This window comes from Mesocricetus auratus, unplaced genomic scaffold, assembly GCF_017639785.1.
Source record: "Mesocricetus auratus isolate SY011 unplaced genomic scaffold, BCM_Maur_2.0 Super-Scaffold_100011, whole genome shotgun sequence".
Taxonomy (NCBI): domain Eukaryota; kingdom Metazoa; phylum Chordata; class Mammalia; order Rodentia; family Cricetidae; genus Mesocricetus; species Mesocricetus auratus.
In genome coordinates this window covers 30,282,773-30,303,072 of record NW_024429195.1, presented here as the reverse complement: position 1 = coordinate 30,303,072, position 20,300 = coordinate 30,282,773, and the positions used below count along the sequence as shown (strand labels likewise).

General features: G+C 43.0%; 1 protein-coding gene and 1 long non-coding RNA gene across 13 annotated transcripts in view; one reads left to right on the top strand and one right to left on the bottom strand.

Moving 5' to 3' along the window:
• The window catches only part of Pex5l (peroxisomal biogenesis factor 5 like), a 206,225-nt gene that overhangs the window by 54,498 nt on the left and 131,427 nt on the right, over positions 1-20,300 (bottom strand). For 9 of the 12 annotated variants that reach the window (XM_021226914.2, XM_013113124.3, XM_013113126.3 and 6 more), the window contains 4 exons: positions 17,660-17,771; positions 10,611-10,805; positions 9,322-9,448; positions 7,878-7,974 (listed from right to left, as the gene is read on the bottom strand). In XM_021226914.2, the coding sequence (XP_021082573.1) occupies positions 7,878-7,974; positions 9,322-9,448; positions 10,611-10,805; positions 17,660-17,771 (531 nt within the window). The remainder of the gene's footprint in view (positions 1-7,877; positions 7,975-9,321; positions 9,449-10,610; positions 10,806-17,659; positions 17,772-20,300) is intronic. The other 3 variants (XM_040754510.1, XM_013113120.3, XM_013113123.3) reach the window with 1 other exon arrangement.
• On the top strand, positions 4-9,398 carry LOC121143216. The gene is made up of 4 exons (XR_005880405.1): positions 4-2,927; positions 3,885-3,942; positions 4,777-4,911; positions 9,267-9,398. It is a non-coding gene; the product is annotated as an uncharacterized LOC121143216 (long non-coding RNA).

Genomic DNA, 20,300 nt, shown 5'->3' with positions numbered 1-20,300 from the left:
AGATTGTTGTCTGAGGCAGTGTTTAATCACCAGGCACTTTGCACAGCTGAAATGGCCCTGTTTTGCTGGGAAGCTTGACCTAACAGGATTCTATCAGCGTCCCTGGCCTCTCTCTATTAATGTTTCAGCTGCGTTATGAATCACAGGCTACAGTTATGAATCACAGGCTACAAAGGGCACCGAATATCAGGAGCTCAGGATTCCAGGCCAGCTCTCCTTTCCCACAGCAAACACAGATAGAGAGCCTCGCTGTGCAAATGACATTTTATTCTGATGGGACAATTACTATTTAGGGATACTTTCATTTCTCACGTCATTGGAAAGGCTTTAGGTTATTACTAAGATAAGTGTTATCTAACTTACCATTTTTAAAGTTTTTGGCCCAAGGAGGCATAAGCTAAATGTTATAGAATATAAATAGCAGTTTATATGCAACTGAAAAGTTTGATACTTTTCCAAGTGGTAGTGCTATACTGAAACATGCTGGTTAAGACTAAGCTTAGGGGCCCGAGAGGTGGCTCAAGGGTTAAGAGCTTTTGTTGTTCTGTCAGAGGACCTGTGTTCAATTCTCAGCACCCACCTGATGGCTCATAGTGACCTATCAGTCTAATTCCAGGGGATCTGATGCCCTCTTCTTACTTTCTTGGGCACCAGGCACACATGTGACACATGCAGGCAAAACACCCACATACATAAAAAGTAGAAGGAACTGAGCATAGAATACAGATGTTAACTAACACACATGGCTAAAATAGACTTCCTTGAAGCCAAGACATTAAACAAATATCTAATTTTATCAGAGGAGAAACCTGTGACTTGGGAAACTATATCAGTGCTTGCAAGGATTGTTGATATGGTTTGGCACTTTGATAGAGGTATGATAAACAAAACAATTACAGCCATCAGTTTGAGTGGCAGCCATCTTGACGTCATAGCTTGCATAGCTGTCATTCTCAAACATGAGTGAGCCCTGAAATACCCAGAAGGTCTTTTAAAATTCAGGTGGCTGAGCCCCAATCCCAGAGTTTCTGATTCAGTAAGTTAGGTGGGGAGCCTCAAATATGCATCTCCACAAATCCTCAGGTGCTGCCGGGAGTGCCAGCTTAGCACCACAAAGGGAATCCCGGACCCACATGTGTGTTATGTGGGTAAATCTCAAGCTCGTATGCATGTGCTAAGTATGTATGACATTTATTGTCAACTTGACACAACTTGGAGTCACCTGGAGTCTTAGTTACTCTTCTCTTTCTGTGTTAACACACCATGACCAAAAATAACTTAGGGAGGAAAGGGTCTGTTTCACACTATGACTCTGAGGTCACACCCCCGTTGTTGATGGAAGTCATGTCAGGGACTCAAGGCAGGTAGCTGAGGTAGAAGCCAAGGAGGAACCCTGCTTATTGGCATGCTCCCCATTACTTGCTCAGCCTGCTTTGTCACACGAGTTAAAACCACCTGCGCCGCGCGAGGGTGGCACAGCCTACTGTGGGCTGGCTGCTCCCATGACAACCATCAATTAAGAAAGTACCCTACAGATTTGCCTTTAGGTGATGTGATGGAAGCATTTTCTCAATTGATCTTTCCTTTCTCAGGCAATTCTAGCTTGTGCCAAGTTGATAAAAAGCAAGCAAATACAACCAGGACACTTGGGAAGGAGAGTCTTACTGAGGATTTACCTATATCAGTTTGGCTTGTAGGACTCTAGGGAATTATTCTGATTGTGTTAAATGATGTAGAAGGACCCAGTCCATTTGGGCAGCATCATTGCTAGTTCGGGGTCCCAGAACCACACGAGAGGAGAAAGCCAGCTGCCGTGAGTATGTGGATAAGGAAGGAGGCATTTATTCTGTTCTTTCTGATCTTGACTGTGGACACGATGTGACCAGCTGCACCAGGTTCCTGTTTTGACTTCCCTGGATGACGAACCACAGATGGGAGTTGTAAACCAAACAAATCTCTTTCTACACAAAGTTGCTTGTTGTGGGGTATTTTATCACAGCAGCAGAAATAAGATTAGAAAGCTGTTAAAATAAGGAAGGAAAACGAATGCATTCACTTGAGAAAATAATGCAGTGACTGTTTGACCTTGGGTACAGTGTGATGTGATTGTTAAGAGCAGACTCGGAAGTTAAACAGCCCAAAGCCAACTCTAGTGTACTGCCAGCCAGACATTTAGACCAAATACTGGATTCCTAAATTCTCATCTTGAGAGTCTACATTTACAGAGTCCCTGTAAGAATTAAGTAGTACTAGTCACATAAACACAAATGCATACCAAATGCTCTGCTGAACCTGGCTTCTGTTACCATTTGGTGAGCACCTTCATGAACAGCTTTGTGTTTAGAGCACTTTTGTTTGATAGCCGATGCAGACGGCTTGGAGTCTCAGACCACCTAAACACTAGCCTCACTGAAATAATCAAGGGTTTTTGATTCTTAGTCAATAGACATTTGACACGCAGGGTGCACGCACAAGGGGTATGAACCTTTCTGGTCACCGTATCCATTCTGCTAGGAAATTCTATACTGAGCATTAAGGCAAGAAAGTGCTGGTTTTGAGAAGACATCGCCAGCATATCCTCAGACACACTGAGAAACAACCGCCGAAAACACTTACAAATGATACAGAGAAAAGTATGCCTGTTTCTGTTTTAATTGTCCACAAGGGTCTACTTCTGTTGTTAAAGCTGGTGCTGTTTCTTGTTAGGGTCTCTCATTTAGTTGCCGACAAATACTTGTTGAGAATTGCCTACTGTGCTGGTTTCTATGTTGAAAACGATGCTTCAGATTTCTTTCCTTTCTGTCCCTTCTCTTCTTTGTTCTTCTCTCCCACCTTCGCTCCCTCCCTTCCCCACTGGCGGCTCATTGTCGTGTGGCATCGAGAGGAAAACCATTGGATACAATTCCGGAACTGTCCACCAAGAGACGGTGAGTATTTAAAGAGCACTGGGCTGGATTATTTTCCAGAGACATAGAGGTCAGATGCTTCTTTGAGTACATGCCTAACCTATTTTTGTTAGTGTGTATTCATTGTACAAAACAGCTTTTCTAAAAGTAAGGTGGTGAATTTAGGAGGAGAATTAATTATATACAGAACAAATTGTATGAAAATTCTATTATCTCATGAAGGTTCTATAAGAAAACAACGGACATTCTTGAAGATTGTTCACCTAATGTTAACCCAAAAGAATTAAATAACTATGGAGCTTTTCGAAAATAAGACTAACACTGACTCACAGGTTCTGTCTTGCGAGCAGCATGTGGTGGCTGACACTAGGGGTCTCCTTGGGTGAAGAACAAGAGCTTCACAGATTTTAACGGGTATAACCCGAATCCAGACTTTTCTCCTCCTTAGATGTGCAATTTGGGGGAAGCAGCTTTTACCTTTTAATGCGAAGTGGGGATAATGTGAAAACCTAAGTTTGCAGTGGGCATTTCCCACAGTGCACGAGAAACCGTGAAGGGCGGTGATGACCCATAGGGAAGCTCTGCTCAGCCCGAGTTGGTCTTCTGGGAGTCACAGCTGCAGCCCATTCTGGTCAATCTGAGGTCTGAACCAGTGTGCAAATGGGGAAGGAGATGTCTGGACCACGTCTGCAGAAGAAGCTGCACCCCCTTTTTATTTTCCACTCTCTCCTTTTGCCTCACCCAGTGATACCTTACCCAAGATAAGAAAAGTGAAATTTTCAGCCTTTTGTATTTTATTCAGCTCTTCAAATATTTTCTTAAAAATAATTTTTCAGATTGTATGATCTCTTTAAACAGTTAAGTTTATGCAATGACAACTATATAGTTCGTGTTAAGCATCAAGAATCTATGTCTGTAAGTACACAGAGATTATGTAACTCATTGTAATCACTTGCTTCTCTGAGTTTTCTATTCCAGGCACCATTTGAGACTATACCGTACTTTGTTCCCCATCTTGAAAAGAAAATGAGAAACCGTAAGTTTTCATATTATGTGTTTCCATTTTCTTTGTGATTCTGAAATATGATTTTTAAATGAAGTTTGTAAATAGCTTCCCACCTGTTGAGTCACTGCCTGGGATAATTTATCTTGGCTTCAGGGAGAGGAAACCATTTTCCTGGTTTTCCTGTGAACCATCTGGGTGAGCATGGAGCAGGCTGGGGTGAGCCAAATGGTTTGTCTGAATGAATTATGTGTTAGTCTTTATATGAAATGTCGTTCTATCTTCATTACAATTCTACTGTATCTACACAAAGAAGCCTGAAGCCTGCACTGGTAGTACAAACATCGTGTGTGTGTGTGTGTGTGTGTGTGTCTGTGTGTGTGTGTGTGATTGTGGAGGCTACAAGTAGTCCACCCCAAGTATCACCCTTCAGGTTCCACCCACTTGTTCTTTGAGGCACATTCTCTCATCCACCTGCTGCTTGTCAGCTAGGCTAGGCCAACAGTGAGCTTTAGGGATCCTCCCATTTCAATCTCTCCTGTGCTGGATTGTAAGTATGTACTATCACACCAGATTTATTTTTTTCCCCATAAGGGACTCAGGTCTCATTCTTATAAAAAAATTGCCTTGATGAGCCATCTCCCAGCAAGCTCTCCTTGTTTTCATTACACAGCTGTCTATTCTCTCCTTGCTTTGTTTCAATGACCCTGTGTTTCAGGTATATAGCAGTAAGCCTGTATTTCATGAGCATTTCCTAATTTGCTATGAATGGAATGAAAACTAGAAGAGTATGATTTTTTTAAGGTAAGTCTTGATAAGTAAACATATAGTGTCTAAAAATGTAACAGATGAGTAACTCCCCTACAGATGATTCAGTATCTCGGAGGACTCTTTGAGACTCACCTGGGCAGAGAACTCTCAGAGCACATTGGAAGGTGTATTTTGTAAGACACCATGAGGAAGCTGAAAACTATTTTCCAAAGTGCACTGTGTTTGCTTAAGGTAAGAAGGACAGTGTGGTGGGATGGAATTAAAGTACCGGCAGGAGACTAGTAGTCATTGGGATAATAAGATGAATGCATTGTGGGTTTCTATGGCAACTGGGGTCCCAGCTGTTCCTCTGCCCAGCTTGTTGTAGAATGGCCCACCTGTGCCAAGTCTCTCCCTGCTTTAAAATAAACGCTTTGTCACTCCATTTCACTGTTCCTCAGACAGCAGCAGATGAGGCAGGAAGCAACACCAGTTACTCAAGCTGAGTGGAGCTCGCTTCTGCACTTATGAATACTGCTTCTCTAATGGATGCTGTCATTTTTCTCTTAAGAAGATACACTTAAAATGAGCACCAAAAATTCATTTTTCATGCTACATTTGCAATTCATTAAAGTCTGTGGAGGTGATGTGTTCATGAAGGGAGTTGACCAGACAGATGTCTAGCTGTGGTCTGGGAACAGCCATGTCCTTTCTGCTTGTGGTGATGAATGTGTAGGGAGAATGCTAGTGACACAGGACGTTCCCAGAGTCCCATCACCATCAGATTTCTGGGTTCTTCTCTCTTACACTTTCTTCATTTCATGGTTTCCCTGTCTATACAATGGGGCAGAGCTTAGCTTGTTTTGCCTTTTGTCAGGACCAAATCAGCTAATTTATACTAGAAATTCCTGTAGTCCTCTTCTCCCCTTCTCTTTCTCCAAACTCCCTCTCCCCTCCCCTCATGCTCTCAATTTACTCAGGAGATCTTTCCCCTTTCCCCTTCTCCAGGGGACCATGTATGTGTCTCTTAAGGTCCTCCTTGTTTCCTACGTTCTCTGGCAGTGTGGATTGTAGGCTGGTAATCCTTTGCTCTATGTCTAAAATTCATATATGAGTGAGTATATACCATGTTTGTCTTTTTGAGACTGAGTTACTTCACTCAGGATGGTTTCTTCTAGTTCTATCCATGAGGGAGCAGGAAGATTGAGTCAGGGGAAGAATAGAGGAGAGCAAGAAAAGAGATACCATAATAGAGGGAGCCATTATAGGTTTAAAGAGAAATCTGGCACTAGGGAAATGTCCAGAGATCTACAATGATGACCCCAACTAATAATCTAAGCAATAGTGCAGAAGCTACCTTAAATGCTCTTCCCCAATAATGAGATTGAGGACTACCTTAACTGCCATCCTAGAGCCTTTATCCAGTAGCTGATGGAAGCAGAAGACACCCACAGCTAAACACAGAGCTGAACTTCTGGAATCCAGTTGCAGAGAGGGAGGAGTGATGAGCAAAGGGGTCAAGAGCAGGCTGGAGAAAACCACAGAAACAGCTGACCTGAACAAGGGGGAGATCATGGACCCCAAATTGATAGCTCGGAAACCAGCATAGGACTGATCCAGGCTCCTGAACGTGGGTGGCAGTTAGGAGGCTTGGGCAATCTACGAGTCCTCTGGTAGTGGATCATTATTCATCCCTAGTACACCGAATGGACTTTGGGAGCCCATTCCACATAGAGGGATACTCACTCAGCCTAGATACACAGGATAGGGCCTAGTCCCTGTTCCAAATGATGTGACAGGCTTTGAAGACCCCCCATGTAAGATGTCCCCCTCCCTGGGGAGCAGAAAAGGGATAGGCTAGGAGGTCAGTGGGGGGCAGGGGAGAGGGAACCGAGATTGACATGTAAAACAAGCTTGTTTTTAATGTAAATAAGAAGAAAGATTAAAAAGCCCAGAGGCAAAAACAAAACAAAACAAAAACCAAAAAAACAAAAACCTGAAAAAAAGAGAAATTCTTGTAGTCAACCATAATACCTACTGCTATCATAATTATCCATTTATTTTAAAAAATGTTTATTTTATTTTTATTTATGTGTAGATGTGCATGTGTGTGGGATTCCTGTGCCAGAGAGGAAGTTGAATCCCCTAGATCAGGTCTTTCAGATGTTGTGAGCTGCCCATCATAGGTCCTGGGAACTGAACATAGGTCCTCTGCAAGCACAGTGCGTGCTCTTACTGCTGGCTTAATGATCCAGCCCCAAACATCCCCTTATTTCACTTCAGATCTACATTCCTCCTGTGGGCTACAGCCTGTGATGTGAGAAAACCTAGAACATTTCTTCTGCTCATTCCCTTCCACATTTAGTCTCTCTGCAGTTGGATTGTAGAAGGCAGGGCTATGCTTACACTGTTCTTATGAGATCGTTGTGGTTGAAACTCAAGGTCATAAAACATGTCCAGGGGACCTGGAGACTGCCATTGCTTTTCTCATAACCATCAGAGAGGTAAGCAGCCATGATGAAGCCTGTTGGGGAGCCCAGGGCCTAGGACAGCGAGACAGGATTCACATCCTACTTCCTCCTGCTATTGTACCCTAGCAAGACATGGTTGACTTTACTGAGACTGGTGGGCTCCTGTGAGAAGTGTCTTTGTAAGACAGCTTACAATAATGCACAGGATTACTAAGTATGGACTATAACACATAGAAAGCACCCAGTAAGTCCATGGCTCTCCCTGCTGGGCACTCACAGTGGTAGCTCTCCTTATGGTTACCACTACTAATGGTGCTGGAATAATATAATCCTTGGCATAAAATTTATTTTAATGTGACAGAATGCTGGATATAGTCTCTTACTCTACAGGGCACAGATGTGAATGAACAAGCAGGGTGTAATTTCCTCTTTGTGTTCTGTTACATAAGTAGTGCTAATGCTGGACTAGAACAGATTTTTGTATTGCCAAATAATGGGACAGTCAATGGCAGCACAAGGAGAAAGTGCTAAGTACACAGTGAATTCATTAACACGTTTTCCAGCCAAATGCATGGAAGTGTATACAATCCGTTATGCTAAGCACCAAGACAGCTATGGAGTGAGAACACACTTTGCAATGCAAAGTTTGGAAAAACACTGCAAACTTTCTGTGAAAAGTTAAATAAAATATTTATGATGCCATCCCTGCTAGAGCAGACGGGTTTTCCTAAGATTTGCTTTCGTTACCTGTGCTGGAGCCACAAGTTCCAACTCGGAAGCCGACTCGGAGTTGAGGGCACTCTTCCCAGCGCTCAGCTCCGGCTGAGATCTATGTTCTGAGGACCTGCAATGAGACATCGAGGGACACTGGTGTTCGGCAAGAACACGCTCGGCCAAAAGCCCAGCAGGAACCAGGCTCTGGGCAGAATTCAGACAGAAGTGAACTTTTCTCCATAATTGTCACTTCCCTAATTTAAACAGCTGTGGACTCCCTGCTAGATAGAGCTTTTTTTTTTTTCTTTTAAACTTAGAATCCAGATGAACCATGGGCAAAGAAGAAATGAACACAACGGCACGTTTCATATAGGACATTCCATATCTATGAAAACAGTGTTCTTGTTAGAGACCATTCATAATGCAGATCTCTGTGCATCCAGACTGTCACAATGAGGGCAAAAGAGACAGAAACAGGAAACTGCCCTTTTCAGATCTTTAGAAACATGGCGTTCTGGTTAGTTTTCCTCAACTTGACACAAACTAGAGTCACCTGAGAAAAGAGACCCTCAGCTGGGGAATTGCCTCTATCAGATTAGCCTGTGAGCATGTCTGTGGGACATTTTCTTGATAATTACTGTGAGAGGACCCAGTCCACTGTGGGCGGTGCCACCCATAGGAAGGTGGTCCTGGGTCATAGAAAGCAAGTTGAGGCAAGGCTGAGAGCGAGCCAGTACTCAGTGCTCCCCTGTGGTCCCTGCTTCTGTTCCTGCCTTAACTCCCCTGTGATGGACAGCCACCTGAGAGCTGAACTAAACCCTTTCCTTCCCAAGCTGCTTATCACAGCAACAGGAAAGTCACTAGTCCACCTGGTAAAATTCAAGTGGCCACATTGTTTCCTGATGTCCACAATTCAAATGTAATTACTACACTGAATGGCAGTGGATGATGGAGAGAGCAGGAAAGCTGTGTAACCAGGAACAACTGACTACCATTGGTGCAATGATAACACACACACACACACACACACACACACACACACACACACACACACACACACACATACACTTCTGTTACCTGATAGACTTCTGTTAACTGATAGCTCAGCTACATGTTTAGAAAATTATTAAAACCGGGACCTTCTCAAATCCTTTCTGAATTTGCTTCAATTTTTAGTCCTTCCTTCCTTCCTTCCTTCCTTCCTTCCTTCCTTCCTTCCTTCCTTCCTTCCTTCCTTCCTTCCTTCCTTTCTTTCCCTCTCTCTCTCACTCTCTCTTCCTTTCCTTCCTTTTTTTCTTCTTCCTTCCTTTTTTTCCAATTTAGTTAAAGTGATTTGTAGAAGTGATAACATATAGAAGGTTACTGTTCAGGGTCTCAGATATCTGAATTAACTGAGCTCACTGGCTGTTTCCTGATACCAAGGGCACACCCGCACAGCCAGTGGAAGCTGCTGGTCTCTGGAATCAGAACAACTTACCACAGGAGCTCTTTGGATCCAGTTCTAGATGAGCATGACTTCCTTTCAGCCATGAGATGCCCCTTGCTGGTTCGGTCACCATGGAACTTGACATCATCCCATTTTTCCAGTTGTGTTTGAATGTCTACTAAGGAAGAAGAAAGTGGAAGAGAAAGCCCAGGGCCAAGCATGAGGATGTACACAGAAAAGATGTTGGCGAGGATTGAGATTCCAGGCAAACTACACACAATCCATGCTCTCAAGATCCGAGGCCAACATTCATCTTCTTAACGGTGCATGAAAATGAATCAAAACATAGTCAGAAAAGAAGGCTTATTAAAATAAACTCATCATGCTAGGTGTTGGTGGTACATGCCTTTAATCCCTAGGGAGGCAGAGGCAGGAGGATCTCTGTGAGTTCGAGACCAGCCTGGTCTACAAGAGCTAGTTCCAGGACAGCCTCCAAAGCCACATGGAAACTCTGTCTTGAAAAACCAAAATAAATTAATAAACAAACAAACAAATAAATAAATAGACTCATCACTTTTACAGTTGAAGCACTCATTATGAATTTATATGTATTTACCTGACACACAGATGCATGCACACACACAGACACAAACACACACATGCATTCTCTTGATTTGTCTGGTGGCATAAACTGAGAATTTAACTTTCCTTTTTAGGAATGTGGAGTGTGTAAGTAAAAGTTGAGCTTGGAAGTTGACTAGGGTCGGGTGAGCATTTCCAGTTCTTTCTCTTGCTAGCTGTAAGATCTTAGACAAGTTAAATTTTAAGCCCAGTTTTCACATATTTCAGAGTTGTAATAAATAAACCATGTAAATGATGAAGTTTAGTTCCTGACTACAGTAGGCCCACAGCGAAGGGTACTGATGGTATTAACAGCTATCGCCATTATTCTGGATATTGTCTTAGGGCTGTTTTGTCTGGATGTCCCCGAGTGCTGAGATGTGCTTATTGGCCATCCTTGCTTCTCTTTTGTTCCCTGAGAGTCCCTGGAGAGCAAGGCCACATTTTCCCGATAACTCAGACCCTGGGCCTAGAGAGATGCCTGGCCTTCATCATAAGCTCAGTCCATAGGCCAATGGATCAATATCACTTGTTTGAAGCTACATTCCCATGGTTACTCAGTTCAAGCACAAAAGAAGCCACACCTTTCCCAGTTCCCTGGAAGAACTTTGTCTTCCCCACTCCCGTGTTCACTCTTTGAAAGTAATTTTGAACTTGACTGTCTTGTCAGTACCAACAAGACAAGGTTAAACGGTAGCTTCTGCAAACTTTTGCCTTACCTAAGTCTAAGGATGATGTCTCCGGGCCCCGGAGAGCCTGGGCCCTCTGCTCAGCATCTGCACTGATGAGGTCAGAGCCATCAACTTTCTTCTTGAGGGATGAGCTCTTTGATGAGGACTCTGATTTCTTGGCTTTGGTTTGGGTTTGAGAGACAGGTTCACTCAGGTCAAGGAGATCCAAGCCAGTGGTCAACACTATGGGAGACAGAAGAGAGTCAGAGAAGCCCATTTACTTCCTGCAGTTATTATTTATTATCAATTCATTTTTGTATTTATGTGTGTTTGTGTGTGTATGTATGTATGTACGTATGTATGTACATATGTATGTATCTGTGTATGTGTGTATGTATGTATGCATGCTCAACAATGGGGGAGTTCAGAGGACAACCTTAAGTGTTGTGCTTAGGTGCTATCCACTTTGTTTTTTTGAGACAAAGTCTCTCATGGGCCTGCAACTAAACAAATAGGCTGGTCTGGCTGGCATTTGAGCCCCAAAGATCTACCAATGTCTGCCTTCCCAGGGCTGGAATCCCACCTATTCCTCTTCTTTCTCTTTCTTTGAGCACGGTTTCTGAGAATGGAACCCAGAGCCTTGTCCTTACTAGTCAACCATTTTACCAACTGGGGTAGCTCTTCAGCCCTCAGTAGTCTTTTTTTCCACATAGGTGTGTCAGTTGGGTGCATAGAGCCCCTATGGTGATAGGATGGATTAGAGGCAGCAAGCCAAGCTGGCTCATCACTGACGGCTGGCAGGCTGTGAGGTTGGGAAGTTGGCTACATTACGCTAGGCTAACCCAGGGAAAAATTACCTAGACCCACATCTGCAGTGAGAATGTTTAGGAAAAAAATAAAACAAATCTCAGTCCAGGTGCAGTTGCTCTATGGTTCTGATTAATTTCTAGGGAAGGTTTGTTTTAGATTAAGGTTTTTCCAGAAAAGGGTCAATGCTCATACATTTCATGAAGTCTAATGTACTTTTTTACTGAATTGGGCAGTTAGTTCATAAAAATCACATGCTGTCTGGGTCTCACCGGAGAGGGGTTTTATAATGCAGTTGATGGATAGGGACATGTGCTATCTTCTTGACATTTAGTATGCCTGTCTTAATCCCATCATAACCAGCTACAAAATGATAACACTCTGACTACCTAGTAGGTTGACTTCATTGCATTAAGTACTCCAATGAAGGCAGAAATAACAGTATGTTCCTATGCAAACCCAGGCAAACCAGAATGAATATGGCCAGCTTTGAACCTGTTCTTTTTTCCAGTATAGGCAGCTCATATTTAACTAGCCTTACCTGAGAAACAGAACACTGAGAGAGGACAAAGTCTCTCTCTCCAGCTCTTCCTCACTGTGAGTTAGAGAGGTTGAGCACACAATAGGCCGGGTGGCTTCCTCGGATTCTCCCCTCCACTTAGAGAAGGCAAGAGTGAGTAGAAGAGCCCCTGTGCTGACCTTCCCTGCAGTCTAGAGCAACCACCATAGCAATGCCCCAAGCACAAGTCCCAACACATTTCAGCTCGTCCTCTGGGTGGAGATCGGGTATGACTGACAGCCCAGCTCCAGTCCATCTGCTTTCCACTTGGTTGCCCCCTTGGCAGAGCCAGGGCTCCACTGAACTCACAAGGGGGGGTTTCCTTAGTCATGCAAGTCTGCCTAGACATGTACATGAGCTAGCCCTCCCCAGGGATTCTCTGGTGTATGATCATTGAGTCCCTTAACCACCACGCATCTGATGTGCCTTGATGGAAGCTTCTGGAGCAGCCTGAGCTCTAGTTTCTGCATCTGAAAATGGAAGATCAGTAGTCTTACAAGTGTGGGATGAGGAGTAAGTGGTCCAATGGATAAAAGTGACAGACTTATGCTAAATTCTCATTTAGTAAATGCTATTTCAGGAAGAGGAGGGGGCAGCACAGTATTGGAGAGTTTGCCTGGCATTCATCAGCCCCTGGGCTTATCACCAGCACTGTACACACACACACACACACACACACACACACACACACACACACACTTTCTATTTTTGAAGGGCCAAATTGCAACAATTCCCTCTTTTTTTATTTAGTGTTCCTGTTTCCTCACTCATTCTATTCTGTTTCAAGATACAATCAAATCTACACACAGAAAGAAGAAATGTTCCTGAGGATAAAACAAGAGACAAAGGTTTTTGTCTCCACAGAGGAGTCTATGAAGTGAATTTATCATGAATGGCCTGAAGGTGTCAGCTTGTTGTTGCTGAGTTTTCTTGAGAAGAACAAGAAGCTGCTTGGAGAGAGGAGTGCTTGGTGAGTCAGAAGCAAAGTGGGTGGAAAGAGGCTTCCAGAACAAAGTCAACTGGCTTTCCGAGCCAAATTAAAGCCTGGCAGGCAGCTAAGACAGGGTTCCACACACTTCCTATGCACTGAGTGCTTAAATGAAATTTCTAGACACTATCGGAATGGCAAGGACCCTAGGCCAATGAAACTTCCTTATGATGGAAGGAATACTCTATACACCGTTTCCAATTATACAAACATTTAAGCATTAGCTTCTTGCTTCTAGACTTTTAGAAGCAAATTTTCTAAGATTTGTGAACTTGTGAATTGAAAGTACATTTGCTGGTGGGGTTTAATTTAATCCTGTCTGCGTCTGAATGAGTGGACTGAAAATTTCGCACTGTTCACTCCGAAGCATTCTGGGCCCTTTCTGTCTTTGTTCTCTATGCCATCATTATTTTTTCTGTAAATGTGAAGCTGGAGCATGGTATGCACAAAGGCCCTACTGACTGCCTGCCCATTTAGTGGAAGCAGTGTCTTAGTGTCAAACAGCTCTGAAGCTTGGAGTCCCTGAGGATTACAGCTTTAAAAGCAGACAAGGTTGGGGCAGCTTTGACGTCTGAAGGAGACAGCATGGTGTTATGTGTAGGCGCCATAGTCGAGGCTTAAAGTCCAGGGCTTACAGCTCCTCCAGTGCTTCAAGGTGGCCGAGCCTGGGCACCAAGGCTAGGTGCTCTGTTCACTTCTTGATTAAATTGAAAACATTCTCCTAGATGCATGAAGACTCGAGTCCCTGTGCTTTTGTGCGCCCAGTAAGAGTACAAGGATCATTGGCTTTCAATAGTGTGTGTCAGAGTGTGCATGTGTGTACCAAGAAAATTCCTTCTGAGTATTTCAGCTTTAAATTTGCAGCCTTTTCTACCCAGATCCCTGTCAGTCACCATGCAACCAGCCACAGGTGGTGGATCCCATTGTCTCAGTGTCCTTATAGGGACAATACAATCCAGGAGGGTCGGAGTCTGGGAAGGGGACATGAAGATGAATCTGAGATACAAGCTGCTTTGATGACAGAAGGAGGAAGTGTAAGCCAGCAAATTTCACGTGCCCTCTAACGTGGGAGCAAGCAGGCCGACAAGCTTCTGTGACCTGTAGAGGAGTCAGTGGCACCCTGGTCAGAGATCTGTGACTTTCACAGATTTAAAATACAGACTCATGGGGTTTCAGGATACAGTACATGCGCTATGTTATGTAGCAATAGGAATGTAGTGCAGCTGATGTGCTGGTGTCCCTGCTGAGACTCAAATAGAGGCACGCCATTTAAGCCTATCTAGACTTCATCTGAGCATAGAGGCAGTATGTAGACTATTAAAGTGGTGTCTCTCTGTGCCTCTTAAAACCCAGCGGTTTGCAAAGTTTGAGGCATGATGGTAGTCTCAGAAACTGTTTTGAATAATCAAATTCCACTGGATAACATTTCCTGACAATGGAAGACAATACAAGTGAAAGTAGCAGTTTCTAACCATCTCAAGGACATCTGAGATTGACAACCTAGGAACCCAGAGGGCCCTTCCAGGCCACTGCAAACCTATAGAAAGACTAGCCTTCTTGAGCTCTGGGAAGTCGGGTTTCTCTAAGCAGAGCAGATTAGTAAGAAGTGTTGTTTGAGGTCAGTGCGGTGGTACCTGCCTTTAATCCTAGCACTAACGAGACAAGGACAGGCAGATCTAGGAGTACTAGCCAGCCAGGGACAAATAGTGAGACCTTGTCTAAAGAAACAGAGAAGTCTTATTTTGACAAGTTGGTGGAAGACACACTGTTTTTAACACAGTGTGTAAGGAAACATGATTTAGAAAGGCAACCATAGACACTCTCAAATATATGTACCAAATAGATAAACTGTATTTAATGAATTAAGTCAACTTTTTTATTGTAATATGTCATTAGATTTACTCAGATGTTTCTTTTTCCATTTGTGTGTATGTACTCATGTGTGTTGTGTATGTGAAGCGTTAATCTAATTAATCCTAATCAATAAAAAACCAGGAGTCAAATATTGGGATAAGAACCTGGGATATCAGAGAACAGGGAGCAGCTGCCAGCTACTTCCTACCTCTCTTATTTCTCCATCCAAAAGGGCCCAGATCACTTCCTGTCTCTCTATACAGTCCTCCAGATCTCTATGGTTAACTAGTGATGGCTCTGCCCATTGACTCCAAGCAAGCTTTATTTGTCAGAACACAAACATAATATCACACAACATGTATGCATGGTCTGCATATGTGTGTGTCTATGTATGTGTATGTTGTGTATGCACACTCTGCATATATGTGTCCATGTATGTATACTGCTTGTGTCTCTGTGTGTTGTGTATGCATGTCCTGCCTGTATGTGTCTGTATGCTTTGTGTATGCATGCTCTGCATGTGTAGATGCATTTGGGCATCCTAGGTTAATACCAGGAATCACTTTCAATTGCTCTTCTGCCTTATTCATTGAGGAAGGGCCTCTGAAGCCCAGAGATTGCCAACACAGTGAGTCTTCCTAGGCTACCTGGGCCTGGAGGCTCTGTCTCCACAGCAGAGGATGTGGACTCCGGCCTTCACTCTGGGCAAACACTTTAACAATTGAATCATATCTCCAGGCCTTTCTTCTCAGATTTCTAAGCTTTTCTGAGTCATGTCAGAAGCTTCATAGCCACTTGGATTTCATAAAAACATTTCCCGTAAATCTGATGCTAATATTTTAGTTAAGATATTTTGTTATGAAGGGCTCCACCCCTTGTTCCTAGGTAGAAGCCCCCACACTTCAGAAGGTGACCTCTTTGGAAATGTGACTAAAGATGAAGTTGTCCTGGAGGTGGTCAGGACACAATCCCAGGATGACACATATTCTCATGTAAAAGGGGAATTTGGACACAGGTATTTGTGCAGACAGAGAAATCAATGATATCTGCACACAAACAAAATCCCACATGGAGGTTGGAGTCCTGTGTCCCACCCAAGGGATCAATAGTTATGATTAGAGACATAGGAACAATGTCTTCCCAAGAGCATGCAGGAGTGTGTCCGGCCAGCATCTTGATGGGAGGTTTAGAGATTCATGACTCTGCTCTCTCAGCTTGTGGCAGGCCAGCAAACCCCAGAGGCCTCCAGTACCAGCCTTCCCAGTGCTGGGATTATATGCACATGTTTCCATGCCTATTTGCTTTTGTTTTTTAACATGCGTTCTGGGGGTTGAACTCAGGTTATTATGTATGTTTAGGCAGCCAGTGTTTACTGACTGTGCCACTTCCCAGCCCCCAGGTTTGGCTGCTTCTAAGTGGCTTCCTTTCTTCATCAGTGGGAATTGAAAAGTGACAAAGAGCTTCCTCAGTGCATCTGATTTTCTTGTGGGATGACCTGCAGTTAAGAGTCACCGGCTCTCTGTTTTCTGGGGTAGCTCTCCGGTTTCGGAGGGCCGAGGCCTGACTTCAGAGGTTGGGATTAAGAGGTTAGAATCTGGTAGTCTGAATTCATTTTAATGCCCCTTTAGAATGCAGCAAGTACCAGTCTGTGTTCCTGAGCGCTCCAAGTGACAGTTGGATTTAGAAAACAGTAACTTGGGTGTGACATCAAGTAACAAGGCTAGATGGACCCTACCCTGAATGAAATGATAGACTCTAGATATCCCCTATGCGGAAGGAATTGGCAATAAGGTGGGAGGATGGGTGAATGGTGGGGGGTGCAGGAGGAGGGGAGGGAGAGGGAACTGGGATTGACATGTAAAACAAGCTATTTAAAATTAAAACAAAAAGTAACAAGGCTAGAGCTTCCCACTGTCAGCACATTCATAGATGGCTTCCTTCATCTTCTGCAGTAATTGACAAGTTAAGGATCATCATATTATTAGGTGTGGAAAGTGAGGTTCAGCTTTGCTACCAGAATTTATGGTGACTGGACGGTGCCTACTAATATGTAAAGAAGAGCCTGATCTCACTTCCTTCTTCAGTTAGTCCCACTGAGGGAAAATAGATGCTGGCCCATGGTACAGAGCTGTGAGGAGAATGCAGGAGGTTTTTTATCTCCCAACCGTCAGATTATCTACTCTTCCACCTGGGCTGCCACCATCTGGCATTAGTTCCTCCTTTAGTTATTTGGAAAAAACCTCACTTTTTTTCCTACCTGATTTTCTTCACGTAGGATTCCGAGTGGTGAAAAAGTAAGTTACTTGCGAGTGGAGGCCACTGTGGACAAGTGGGACTAACTGAAGAAGGAAGTGAGATCAGGCTCTTCTTTGCATATTAGTAGGCACCGTCCAGTCACCATAATCTCTGGTTTCCCATCCTAAAGCACCACGCTTTCCTCATTCTTTGAAGAGAACACATTTGAATGGGAGTGTTGGATGAATGGGGTAGAGGTATACCTAAGGGCAGTAAAGTCAACTGGGTAATGGACGATGTAGTTTCTTGTGTAATCAACAGTCATCTATTGATGTATGCTGAATTGTATACAGCCCAGTCACTTGGTTGCAAACATCATCTCCCACTTAAGAGGCTTGGAGGAGGGGATGGTGAGATGGCTCAGCAGGTAAAGGTGCTTGCTGAGTTCAATCCCTGTGTCCCATACGGTGGAAAAGAATCATCTCTCAAGAGTTATCCTCTGACCTCCATAGATATGTTTCAATATGCAAATGTGCACACCTACAAATAAATAAACATACCTCCCCATACTTCTTTAGGAAAATGCCTGGGGGAAAAATACATACATTGGTAGGTAAAATGCATCCCACTTGAGCATAGTTAGAAGTGAATTACCGGCTGTGTTGGACGTTACTGGCTTTGCAATGGCCTCGGATTTGGTTTCACAGAGGAAGTCATCGATGGAGGGGCTCAGGAGAGGTCTGCTTTCTTGCTGCTCACTCACCAGCTGAGAACAAATGAACACAGGCATCAAAGGGTTTCTTTGCTAAACTGCTGAAGCAGGTGAATGAAAACGCAGCCCTGCAACACAAGAGGACAAGCAAGCCCTACTGAAATCAACACAAACAGAAATAATAATGGGGTGGGGCAGTAGAGAAAACAAAACATTACCACAGGTGAGGAATGAGCCTTCAGCATTGTTAACATATTTTTGATGCAGCCAACTTCAGTGTTAAAGCTTAAGCCTGTTTCTCTCTCTCCTGGAGCGGCTTTAGAAGCATCTCTGGTTTCAGCACATGAGAAGAGACACCTGTTCCATCACAGTTGCTATGGGCTAATGCCACTCTCTATCTGGACTGAACGTTCTAGGAAGCATTGGGCCAGTGGCTTCAGATTCCGGGGTGATGGGCTCTCATGAGGACTAGCTACTTGGTGTTTATGGATGAGATGTACACATGCATGGAACTGTGTAGTGTTGGATGAACTCTACTTTTGTTCCTGTCTTAAAAGCTCAAGGTGCTTCACACTCCCCCCCTGCCATTTCCTTAGAATGGTTTTGTAGGACATAACAAATATTATTTGAGATAAGAAAATATGATTGTATTACCTGTCTGGGAGTCTAGTAGGTGTTTGCAAAAACCTTTAGTCTAATGGGATTAGATTCCTATAAGCATAATCCTACTTTTCTATTAATTTATTCTATAATTAGTAACTTGTTATACTTAAAATTCTGACTGAAAACTGTTTTAGTAGGTTTCTAGTTACTGATGGTGACCAGCTATTTACTGCTTCACCTTGAATCCACACTTTCTATAGTTAAGAGAGAAAATACACATATAACAAGTAGTTAATCCTTAACTTAGGTGTCTTGATTTCTGGGCAAAACACAGTAGTTCGATTCTTCTTGTGATGAAGAAAAAAATGTGCCTCAAAGTTCCTAGAATTTTAATAACTAACCTGCTAAGGTTTTAATTTTTTAAAGAACATAAATTAAGGAACAATGGGCTTTGGAGTATTACCAAGTCAAAATTTAGAACTCCATTCATTATCATGCCATTGTGTTTCCAGCTCAGTGGCCGTCAGAGACCGGACACCCAAGCACACAGTTCTTATGACAGTGCATCAAACCTCGTATTTTATAGAGAATTAAACATTTGATTTTCATACATACTTGTGGATATTAGTGAGGGATACCATAGAGATCACCCTTCTTTTAGTGTTTAATTATTGTTAGTTTCAATGTTACTACATACAAAGACCCATTTTACTGCGAATCACATTTTCTAAGGTGGGGGTGGTTTCAACCCTTGTTGTTTGTTTTAAAAGATGTTCCTTTAACCTATGAATGAAATTCTTATCCGTTTGCTCTTTGTTTTCTGGACTATTCTCCTTGGCTATCCCCTGTACTGTCTATTTTGAAAAAGTTTTAAGTGTTTTAGGGTCTGTGAGCTCCCTGTAGTTTCTGGGTAAGACATTTGAGTTTTAAGAATGCTATGATCAACTCAAGTTTAGGAATTAGCTGAAGTATTTTCTGGTATAAAAGTCCATTTTATGATCTGAAGATGTGCTTGAAATCATTGGTAAGGCATGTAAGATACCAGAAAATGACAAAATGGCTAACCTTCAGTGATTCTGTGTCCAGAACTGTTTTTCATACAAGCAGCTTGAGTACAACATTGTGCAGGGAACAGTTTCTAGTATCCAGGCATTATGTTGGGTGTAGTGATTTGCTCTCTTGTCCCTCAGTATTTAATGAAATGAACCTTTCCTGTGGAATGTGGTGTGGATGCCAAAATTTCTGGAGGCTGACAGTCACCATCAAGCTAGACACCACACTGTACTCTGAGATGTTCCTCTAACAGCCCTGCACTCACCAAGCAGCACAGGCTGCTTACCAGTCCCCTGGCCTTGCTGGATAACATGTTTGAGACACAACACCATTGTGACCTTAAAAGTATGAACATTACTTATGATGCCGCAGCTATTTCTCTGATAATCAGGGCTTTTTCTAAGGGAAGTCTAATTTTACAACAGATAACTATGTATAACTAAATTCTCTTTGTTGATTTTTTAATACTGGTGAAGTATTTCTTGAGTAACATTTTTGTTTGGAGAAGAATTTTGATAGTGTTTGGTTTTGAAATGTTCATGTATACATAAGGGCTGACTTGCGGATAAGACCTATGTCTAAACACAAAGTTCACTTATATCTCATACACACCTTGCACACATGCCTGAAGATAAGTTTATGGAATAGGTTTTGTGTGTCTGCTGTTTTGGCTGGCACATGCCCTTTGACGCCAGACGCTTCCACTCATAGCTCCATATTGGAACTTGATAAGTTTTGGATCTTATTTCAGAATAGGAATGTTCAACCTGTATCATTTTTAGTAATAGATAAACACAAGTTATATTACAAGAAATGTTCTGTGGTAATCCTTTTCCAAAATAATGAAAGGCTAAGACGTTATCCCTGAATCCTGATTCTGGACACGTGGATTCAGAAAAGACCTGAATTTCTATAGCTTAGAATACT